Source organism: Apteryx rowi, unplaced genomic scaffold (genome assembly GCF_003343035.1).
Source record: "Apteryx rowi isolate R43461 unplaced genomic scaffold, aptRow1 scaffold_651, whole genome shotgun sequence".
Taxonomy (NCBI): domain Eukaryota; kingdom Metazoa; phylum Chordata; class Aves; order Apterygiformes; family Apterygidae; genus Apteryx; species Apteryx rowi.
Window position 1 is genome coordinate 230,055 of NW_020450929.1, and position 9,184 is coordinate 239,238.

The 9,184-nt window shown below is 68.3% G+C and overlaps 2 protein-coding genes across 6 annotated transcripts; one reads left to right on the forward strand and one right to left on the reverse strand.

Annotated features, from left to right (window-relative positions):
- The first annotated feature begins 11 nt into the window (after window positions 1-11).
- Window positions 12-3,007, forward strand: SPATA2L (spermatogenesis associated 2 like). 2 transcript variants are annotated; one of them, XM_026084850.1, is made up of 3 exons: window positions 12-147; window positions 1,141-1,447; window positions 1,630-3,007. In XM_026084850.1, the coding sequence occupies exons 2-3, from the start codon at window positions 1,142-1,144 to the stop codon at window positions 2,692-2,694; spliced, it is 1,371 nt and encodes a 456-aa protein (XP_025940635.1). In that variant the 5' UTR covers window positions 12-147; window position 1,141; the 3' UTR covers window positions 2,695-3,007. The 2 variants fall into 2 exon arrangements, with proteins under 2 accessions (XP_025940635.1, XP_025940634.1); XM_026084849.1 differs by lacking the exon at window positions 12-147 and adding an exon at window positions 546-592.
- A 585-nt stretch (window positions 3,008-3,592) lies between these two features.
- On the reverse strand, window positions 3,593-9,023 carry CDK10 (cyclin dependent kinase 10). Of its 4 annotated transcripts, XM_026084853.1 has the most exons (13): window positions 8,904-9,023; window positions 7,716-7,788; window positions 7,405-7,476; window positions 7,168-7,270; window positions 6,910-6,991; window positions 6,341-6,408; window positions 5,919-5,971; window positions 5,707-5,776; window positions 5,500-5,559; window positions 5,205-5,328; window positions 4,990-5,129; window positions 4,531-4,583; window positions 3,593-4,460 (listed from the first exon to the last, which is right to left on the reverse strand). In XM_026084853.1, the coding sequence occupies exons 1-13, from the start codon at window positions 9,015-9,017 to the stop codon at window positions 4,354-4,356; spliced, it is 1,119 nt and encodes a 372-aa protein (XP_025940638.1). In that variant the 5' UTR covers window positions 9,018-9,023; the 3' UTR covers window positions 3,593-4,353. The 4 variants fall into 4 exon arrangements, with proteins under 4 accessions (XP_025940638.1, XP_025940639.1, XP_025940637.1 ...); XM_026084854.1 differs by lacking the exon at window positions 5,500-5,559; XM_026084852.1 differs by having other exon boundaries at window positions 4,990-5,328.
- Window positions 9,024-9,184: the final 161 nt, after the last annotated feature.

The window sequence follows — 9,184 nt, forward strand, 5'->3', positions numbered from 1 at the left end:
GGAACTGCCGGGATGGGGGGAGCCGCCGGGGCCCTCGGCCGGCAGCCTTCCCCCGGTGCCCGGCGGCCGCGGCGCAGCACCAGAGGGGCCGCGGGGCTGAGCCCCCGGGGGTCCCGCGGCGGCAGCGGCGGGCAGCAACGAATAAAGGTGCCTGCCCGCGGCCTCCGCTGCAGCGCGCTGGGGACGGGGGGCACGGGCTGCCCCGGGACCGGGGCGGGGGGCGCCGGTGCCAGCCCTGGGGGGGCTACCGGGATGGGGGCACTCCGGGACGGGGGTGGGGACCCCAGCCGCGGAGGGGGTGGGACCCTGGCCACGCTGCCCCGGCGCTCCCTGGGGCCCGGTGGTTGCCTGCTCCCGGTTGCCCCGGGTCAGCTCGCCGGTGCCGGTGCCGCCCCGGTGGCGCCGCTGCTCCTCCCGCCCGCGCGGGGGCGCTGTCGGCGCGGGGGAGGGGGCGGTGCGCCGGGCCTGGCCCCGCCCATCGGGGGGGCGTGGCATTTGGGATCGCCCCGCACACGTCACCGCCCGAAGGGGGCGGGGCGCGGGAGAAGCGGAAGAGGCGCCGCTGCAGCACCGCGGGGAGCCGCGCCGGCAGGTGAGGGGGGTCCTTAGGCCACGCCCTCTGCTGCGGGGGGTCCCTAGGCCACGCCTCCTGCTGGTGGGGATTCCCGCGCCACGCCCCCGCCGGGGTTCCCCCCGGGTCCCCGCGGCCGGCACCGGGGAGCGGGGGCCGCGGCCGGGTGCGGGGTGCCGGGGAGGGGCGGCGGTGCGGGGCTGAGCGCTGAGTGCGGCGGTACCCGGGGCGGGGGGGGGGCGCAGAGATGCAGGGTGCAGGCCCAGGAGCGGGGCGCGGGGTGCTGAGCCCTTTGCAGGGTGCTGGGTGCAGGGTGCAAAGGCCGTGGCATATGTAGAGCTGGGGTTCGGGGTGCTGAGGCTGCGGGCAGGAGCAGGGTGCCAGGCCTGGGCACAGGGTGTCAAGGCCACCGGTGGGAGCGGGGTGCTGGGCTTAGGTGCAGGATGCTACGCACAAGACCTGGGTGCAGGCTGCAGGGTGCCAGCACACAGGGTGCCAGGCAGCGCTGGCTGCCGCGGTGAGGCCGGAGGAGGCCGGTGGGGCTGAGGCCGCTCCGCTGCCTCCCCCAGGATGTGCTCCGGCGCGGCGTTGCGGCAGGAGTACCGGCGCTGCCTGGAGCGGGACTTCCGGAGGGGCCGCGCCGGGACCTGCTCCGACGCCTCCTTCGGGGAGACGCTCCGCCAGCGCCTGCGGGACGACCCAGCGCTGCTCCGGGCCCTGCAGGACGACGCCGGGGCCCTCCTGGCCAGCGGCCTGCGGGGCCGCAGCGACCTAGGCCAGGCGCTCCGGGGCCTGGCCGCTGCCTTCGAGGTGCTGGAGCTGGCGGCCGTCAACCTCTACCTCTTCCCCTGGCGCAAGGAGTTCGGCACCATCAAGGTGGGGAGCTTGGCCGTGCCTGGGGAATCGGGGCTGGGGCCAGCCGAACTGCCCGTGTTTGTGGCTCGTGGGCGGCTGCATTAAGGGGGGGGAGTCGGGGTGCAGGGAGCCGGGAGGGCGGAGGCATGCAGGGCACAACACGGGGCGGGCGCTGCAGCCATGCCCCCCCCCTCTCCTCGCAGACCTTCTCGGGGGCGTACGTGCACTGGCTGCGAGCGGCGCTCCCCGAGGCTGAGCTCGCGCGGAGCTTCGCCCGGCTGGGCTACGTGAGGAGGGACGAGCACCATCTCACCGTCTCCCGGCCGCCCCCGGGGCCCGAGCTCGTCGCTGCCGCCTGCGGCTTCTTCGCCTGCCGGCTGGAGTGCGAGATCCTGGCGGAGGCGGTGCTGCGGCTGCGGCCGTGCCGGGTGTGCGCCCAAGACCTGCTGGAGGCACGGCGGCTCGCCGGCGGCGCGGAGGCCTGCGTGGAGGCGCTGCGGCGACTGGCGCTGCGGCGCGACGCTGGGGCCAGCTGCGGTGACTGCGTGGATCTGTACCGGGAGCCGCCGGCGGGCCCCGAGGATGCCGGCCCCACGGGAGGCCGGCAGGACGCAGCCCCCTCGCCGCTGCCTGGATCCAGCCCGCGGAAGCAGCGCGCCAGGCTGTGGAGGGAGCCAGCTGGGCCGCGGGGTGCTCAGGACGTGCCCAGGAGGGGCTGGGACCTCACGGGACATGGTGAGCTGGGGCAGGAGCTGCTCCCTGCCGAGGGCAACGCCAATCCAGACACCTCTCTCCTCTTCCTGGAGCAGGAGCTCGGCGCGGCCGGTGGCTCCCACGATGCCATGGCCACGGGGAGCGGCAGCCCCCAGGTGAGCTCCCGCTGCTGCCCTCCTGCCCCCACCCTGAGCCGGGCAGCAAACCACCCCGTGCTGGGCCCGGGCAGCGGGGCTGCGCCGGGGGAGCCGCAGCAGCCCCTGGCGAGCGGCAGGCCCGGGGATTTGCCCCCCACCGCCCTGCGGCCTGCGAGCAGGGGGGAGGCGCCGGAGCTGCCCTGCTACCAGCTGCACTCGTGCCTGCGCCGCGGCACGTTGCCTTCCTACTGCTGCACCACCTGCCAGCAGCTGCACGCCGGCGCCTGCGCGGCCGTGCAGGCCTGCCGGACCCACCACCGCGGCCAGGAGCTGCGCAGCGAGAAGCAGCAGCGCCTCTGGCTGCAGAGGACAGAGGTGGACATGCTGCTGGCCGACGGCTCCGGCGCCCGGCCCTAGCCGGCGGGCAGCCCCCGCGGGCCCGGCTTTAAGGGGAACTGCTGCTGGCTGCGCTGGATTTCCTGTGCAGCCGGAAGGGGATCTGGGCGGCTCACGGGTCTCCAGGCAGCCGCTGCTGGGCCTGAGGATGAGGAGGCTGAAGCTCTCGCCCCAGCGCTCCCTCCGAATGATCGGGGTAGCGGGGCCTGCACTGAGGCCGGGCAGCACATCCCCCCCTCCTCAGGCAGCGGGTCACGGGCTCCGCAGCACCAGGACTGGTCTCTCCCCGCTGTAAACGGCTCAGTGCATCTCAGTAAAATGCGGCTGCCCACGGCATGGTGGTCTCATCCTGCTGGGGAGGGAGCAGGGAGGAACCAGCTGCGCTGGTGTCAGCAGGGGCCAGGGGGCCACTGGGACACGCTCCACCTGGGACAAGGCTGATGCCACCACCCCTCTGGAGCCTGGCAGGGCTTTGCCCCCACCTCGTAGTGGGTGTCAGGCCGCGCCAGCGCCACAGGCAGCTCTGTACTGAGCAGTGGCCGGAGCGCTCCTACCCTTACAGCTGCAGGGAGGAAGCAGCAGCTCACTTGGAGCCAAAGGACGACAGGATGGGGAAGGGAAGCGGGCACAGCCCCATCACCCTGCAAGAGCAGCGCTCTCCTCCCATGACAGCGGGGCCAGGCTCAGCTAAAAGCTGTTTCAAGGGGGCAGCGCCTGCGGCTGTCCTCATCCCTGCTTCGCAGCGCAGGGCTGGGCAGGTGGGTGGCACAGGCGAGGGCAGCGCAGAGGCACGGCTCCTCCGGGCCCAGCTGTGAGGCAGGATGTCAGGTAAGGGCGCAGCTTCCTTCCGGCCCGAGCGCTGCGGCTGGGCCCCAGTGGGAGGTTGGTCCCAGGGGATGAGCAGTTCATTCCTCACCCGCGCTGTTTGCAGATGCGTTTATTGAAGGCAAGGTCGGGGTTGCCCCATGCGCACAGCTGGCTCGCTGCAGCACAGCGAGCGCGGGCTGAGGCCTCCCTCCCTCCTGCCCGCCCTCAGGCAGCACCCTCGCATCTCGCTACCACACCCGAGGGAGGCCCAGGGCCCCAGCTCTCCTTTCTCCCAGCCCGGGCAGGCAGCACTGCCGCTGCCAGCCCCAGGGAGGAGGAAGGCTCAGGGCTGCAATCTGCCTGCAGCTCCCAGCGCCGCCCCAGGCTGCAGCCTCTTCAGATCTGGAGCAGCACAAGGAAGCCGACACTAAGCGGAGGGAGGCTGACTGCAGCACTCCCGCATTGCGGTCTGGCCCTCTTCGCTCCATCGCGGGGCTGGCAATTCAGCCAAGCTGTCCGGCCGGTGGCTGTTCCCATCACAAGCAGCTCCACGCAGGAGCGGAGCGCAGGACCTGGAGTGTTGGCAGCTAGGACAGGCTCCCCTAGCGCGTCCCTTCAGGGGGCTGATGGGGTTGGGGCAGCGCAGCCGGGGAGGCGACGGAGCCCACGGCACCGGTGCCGCTCCGCCGGGGAGAGCCGGGTGCCAAGCAGCATCAGGTGCAGACCCCCGGCGGGCGGCAGAGCGGGGCAGGCAGCCTGCGCCCAGCCCCGGCGACGGCCGTCCCCGCTCAAGTTCGCCGTGCCTCCTCCTGGCAGGGCTGGCTCCCGCCGGCTTCCCGGGGCAGCAGACGCTCCCTCCCGTGGGACAGCGGTTCAGGGCTTGCTGCGCTTCGCCTGGCTCTCCGTGCCCGCGCTGGTGGTGGCGGCTGCTCGCTTGTTGCGATGGTGGGGGAAGGTCGGCATGAGCTCCGGCTCGCAGGCTGCGGGGCGGAGAGGGGGGTCAGCCAGGCCCAGAGCACCGCAGCCCCGGCCGGCGGGGGAGGCACTTACGCAGGGGCTTCTCCTTGAAGTAGGAGCTCTCCAGGCAGTCTTTTGCCGTCGCCCTGCGGAGGACAAGAGCGCTGTGGCAGACGCTGCTCCCAGCCCGAATGCTCCTGCCACCTCCCGTCACCCCCAGGCAGCTCAGCGGAGCCGCAGCGAGCCCTCACAGCGGGCTGGGCTCTACCACCACGTACGCAGTCCTCACCGGGGCCCACGCTCATCCCTGCCAGCCCCTGCACCAGGCTCATCCCCACCCCCAGCACCTGCCCCCAGGGGCTCACCTGCCCCCAGCTTTGGGAACAGTCCCCACCGTCCTTGGAGGGCAGCAGGAGTCAGCACTCACTTCCCCACAGGGCCGTCCCCGCGTTCCTCATCCGTGACGCACGTGACCCCAGGAGCGGGTGAGGGCAGGTTTCCTCCCCTGCCTGCCCCAGCTCCTGCCCACGCCGAGCTGAGGATGGCTCTTACCGCTTCTTGGGATCGTACATGAAGAGGAAGTTGAGCAGACGCAGCCCGGCCTCTGACAGCCAGGGGAACTTGTGCTTGAGGTTGTTGTAGGGCTGCTTCCGCAGGGTGTACTGGCTCACCAGGGGCAGCTTGGAGAAGCCCTGAAGGAGACAGCGGGTGAGGCCGAGGCAGGGGAGGGCAGGCAGGGCAGGCAGCAAGTGCGGGACAGCTCTCACCGGCCAGATGTTTTCGTTGGGTGTTCCCAGCAGCTGCACAATCAGGTCGATTTGGTGAATCTCAGAGGTGCCTGGCAGCAGCGGCTTGTGGGCCAGGAGCTCAGCGAGGATGCAGCCCACGGCCCTGGGGAGCAGATGACACGCAGGAGTCAGCAGGAGCAGGGCCAATCCCTCCATCGATGCCCCGTGGAGGTGCAGGTTTGTGGTCCTGGCTCCTGCTGATCCCCCAAGCACCCTTCTGGCCAGTCTTGGGCCGCCTCGTGTCCTCTGTCACCACCTGACAGTCTCCCCTTACCACATGTCAATGCTGGTGGTCTGGGTCGTCATCCCCAGCAGCAGCTCAGGTGCTCGGTACCTGCGCAGGGGAAAGCACCAATTCAAGGGCACCGTGCTGGAGCCCGAGCGAGGGAAGGTCCCACAGCACGGAGCACTACGAGGACTCGCTCCAAGTCACCCTGAGCCAGCACAGCTCAGCCCCCTGCACCAACTAGCAGCTACTCACCAGAGCGTGACAACTTTAGGGGTCATTGGCTTCGGTGGCATCCCATAAGTACGTGCCAGCCCAAAATCCGCTGCGACAGAAAAGCAGAGTCAAGGTCAGGAGGGAGGCAAGCTCCGCGCTCTGCCTGCATCACCGAGCGGAGGGAGAGCCGCAGCTGCATCCGCAGCAGGAGCTGAGCTAGCAGAAGCGACAGGCAGCTGCTGCGGGCTCACCTATCTTCACGCAGCCTTTATCAGTCATGAGCAGGTTGGACACTTTCAGATCCCTGCCGGGAAACAAAGTGCCTGGTCAGCACCGTCTCTTTCAGAGCGGTTCCTCCCACGCCTGCAGTTCCTCGGCGCTCGGGGAGGTACAGAGCCCCAGAACTCACTGATTGCTACGAAAAATGAATCTTATCATCTGTTGACACCCCTGCTTTGCCAGGGCTCCCACACTGTGTGTCAAAGGCACTGACTTGTGTCACTCCCCTGGCCCAGAGCTACTCCACACACTGCTCCTTGCTCCAAGGACACAGGGGTGGAAGCTGAAGAATCACGCAGCAGTCTGAAGGCTCGGCAGGCTCCCTCCAGTCAATCTGTTCTCCCTGCCACCCCCTGTGGTCCCTTTCCCACCATGTCTGTCCTTCTGCTCCTACCTGTGGATGATGTAGTTCTCATGAAGGTACTGCAGGCCCTTGAGGACTTGCAAGATGATACACTTCACCTGGGGAGAGAGGACAGGAGCAGCAAGCCCTCGCGTTAGCAGCACCAGCCAGATCAACCCCTGAAAGGTTAAACCCACTTTGGTGTCCTAAGGTGAAAGGCCACATGGTCCCCAGAGTCCTCTGCAGTCTGCGGGGTCTCTCTGTCATTGCATCAGTCCCTCGTGTCCTCCAAGCAATAGCTCGCTGGCTGCCTGGAGGCACTCCCACACCCCAGCCTGCTGCTCTGCTTCCCTGCCCGCTTGCTCCAGCCCAAAACCTGGCCTGGAAAGGCTCTGAAAATATTATGTGAAAGCCAGCTAAGCCCAAGCTCCCTGCGTGGCCCAGGAACTCCTACTTCAATGAGGACTTGACCAGCTCTGATAAAACCCATCCAAGCAAGAACACAAGGTTTCAGGGGATCACGAGGTGTGGGGAATCCCCGCTGGTGGCCAGTGCGTTTTGGCTGGAGTCACAGCACCCTCTCACGGCTGGTGTTCCCAACGGCCTGGCCCAACCTTTACCTGAGTCTCTGAAAAGGGCGTCTGCATGTTCTCGAGGAGGCTGGCCAGGTCCTGCTCACAGTAGCCCATCACCAGGAAAATACTGCAGGAGACAAGACAGTCAGGTAAGCCACCGCTGGCCCTGTCACCGCAGTAGTGTCCCAGCTTGATCTCACAGCACAGGTTTGCCCTGCGAGGAGGCTCAGGGCGAGAACAGCTACCACTTCTGACAGACAGAGAGGGCAGGAGATGATGGGAGGACGACGGGGGGGCTCTCACCTCTCCAGGTGGTTCCCTACAACCACCTCCTTCAGCTCCACGATGTTGGGGTGCCGAAGCTGCAGCAGCAGGGTGATCTCCCGCAGGCTGCTGATGGGCATTCCTGCAGAGAGCGACAGCCACGCTGCACAAGCGCCTCCGGCAGGACCACAAACGCTCCTGTTCGCGATGAGGAGCCCCCCGCCGCCGCCCCAGTGCTGGTGCTGCCCAACAGCGGCTCCCCGGCTCCTTCATTACCATCTTTCTCGTTGTCCATCCGCACCTTCTTCAGCGCCACGGTTTCATCTGTCAGCGTGTCCCGGGCACGGTCTGGAACAGCACCACAGGCCACACGTTCAGCACCAGAAGGCAAACGCTGGCTTTATCACGAGCCAGTGCAACCCCCCCCCCCCCCCCCCCCCCCCCCCCCCCCCCCCCCCCCCCCGCCCCCCCCCCCCCCCCCCCCCCCCCCCGCAGCCCTTCCACCCAGGGAGGCACACTGCTGCCTCTGTGCCGCGGGTCACGCGTCTCCGACAGGGCCCAGAGAGCGCAGCCGCTGCAGCACTTACACACTATGCCATAGGTGCCCTCCCCGATCCGATTTAGCTTCTCGAACTCTTTCACGCTCCGGCATCTTCCCAGCTGGAACCAAAGAGCTGCATCACAGACCTGTTTTGCCCCAGGGTGAGAGCTATCTTCAAGGCAGCCCTCAACACTAGGAGGTTTCTCATGACCTTTCTGCTGAGACCCAACCTTGCTGGCACGCCGACGCGTTAAACCATGGCCCTAGCTACCATCTGGCAGGTGCTTAGTAGTGGCAGTAGAGTGGTGCTGCTCTGGTATTTGTGGAACAAACCAGTGTTTCAGAAGGGCCGTGGACACTTCAGCTTAACCAGAGGCTGGTGATGGTGCGGGCTCCTTTGATGCTTTCTGTACACAGCTCCATGACAGCACGCCAAGCCTGCCACTGGTTCCCACCAGCCACTGCTGGAGCTACATCCCTGTCCCTAGCACATGCCATCTCTCAGCGTGCCCCACGCCCATGGGTCTGATCTATGCTCACCCGTGGAGCCCAGCGCCCTACCCGCTCCCAGACCACCTTGGCAAAGGGCGAACCTCATGCTCTGCAACAGCCCCAGCCTCCTGCCCTGGGCTACGACTGAGGCAGGATCCCTCAGCCCACGAGTCTGCCAGGGGGCAGCCAGCACCCTTAGACTGGGGACGACCCAAGCCTCCAGACAGGACACCCACCGGATCTAGGGACACCTTTCACACCCAGTGACCCAAGGACTCCCTCCTCTTCTGACTACCAGATCCCCCCCCAAAAGCCCCCAGATCTCCAGTCTTTATCATGGGAACACCTCTCTTCCCCAGACACCCTCGGATATCCCCCAAAACCAAGAGACCCCTCCTCCTCCTCACTTCCCCCCCAAAGCCCATAAACCCCCAAACGCCCATGGATCGTTCCTCTGCCTTACACCCCAAAATACCGCCTCCTCCTCCTCCTCAGACCCCCTCAGACCCTAAGCCCCCCCCCCGCAAAGGCCCAGGGACCCCCTCAAAGCCTCCAAATGCCCAGGGCCACCCAAAACCCCTGAGACCCCCCACCCTCGGCCTCCCCCCAAAACGCAGCAACCCCCCAAATCTCAGGGCTCCCCCACCCAAGGGTTCCTCAGACCTCCCCACCCCCGCGAAGGCGCAGGGACACCCCTCCTCTGACCCCCAACAGCCCAGGGACGCCCCGCAGCCCCACTCACCCGGTCCCCGGCCGGCACCTCGAAGAAGCCCTCTCCCCGCAGGCGCCGCAGCCGCAGCGGCTCCGGCTCCCCCTCAGCGGCGGCAGCGGCGGCGGCAGCAGCCCCCTCCGCCATGCCGCCCGCCCCCCACGCATGCGCCGTGACGCCCCTTCCTGCCGGGCCCGCCCCCTCGCGCATGCGCCCTGTCATTGGCCGGCGGCAGGGCCCGCTCGCACGCATGCGCCGCACCGCCCACACAGCGCCGAGCCCGCCCTCGCGCATGCGCCGTGCGGCTCGCCCGC

What these genes read in the sequence shown, in the direction of transcription:
- SPATA2L (XM_026084850.1), top strand. Translation starts at nt 1,142, where the DNA reads ATGTGCTCCGGCGCGGCGTTGCGGCAGGAGTACCGGCGCTGCCTGGAG. An exon ending in AGGAGTTCGGCACCATCAAG is followed by an intron (nt 1,448 to 1,629) that starts GTGGGGAGCTTG and finishes CTCTCCTCGCAG; the next exon opens with ACCTTCTCGGGGGCGTACGT.
- CDK10 (XM_026084852.1), bottom strand. Translation starts at nt 9,017, where the DNA reads ATGGCGGAGGGGGCTGCTGCCGCCGCCGCTGCCGCCGCTGAGGGGGAG. An exon ending in GATGGACAACGAGAAAGATG is followed by an intron (nt 7,271 to 7,404) that starts GTAATGAAGGAG and finishes CGCTCTCTGCAG; the next exon opens with GAATGCCCATCAGCAGCCTG. An exon ending in GAGAACTACATCATCCACAG is followed by an intron (nt 5,972 to 6,340) that starts GTAGGAGCAGAA and finishes GTTTCCCGGCAG; the next exon opens with GGATCTGAAAGTGTCCAACC.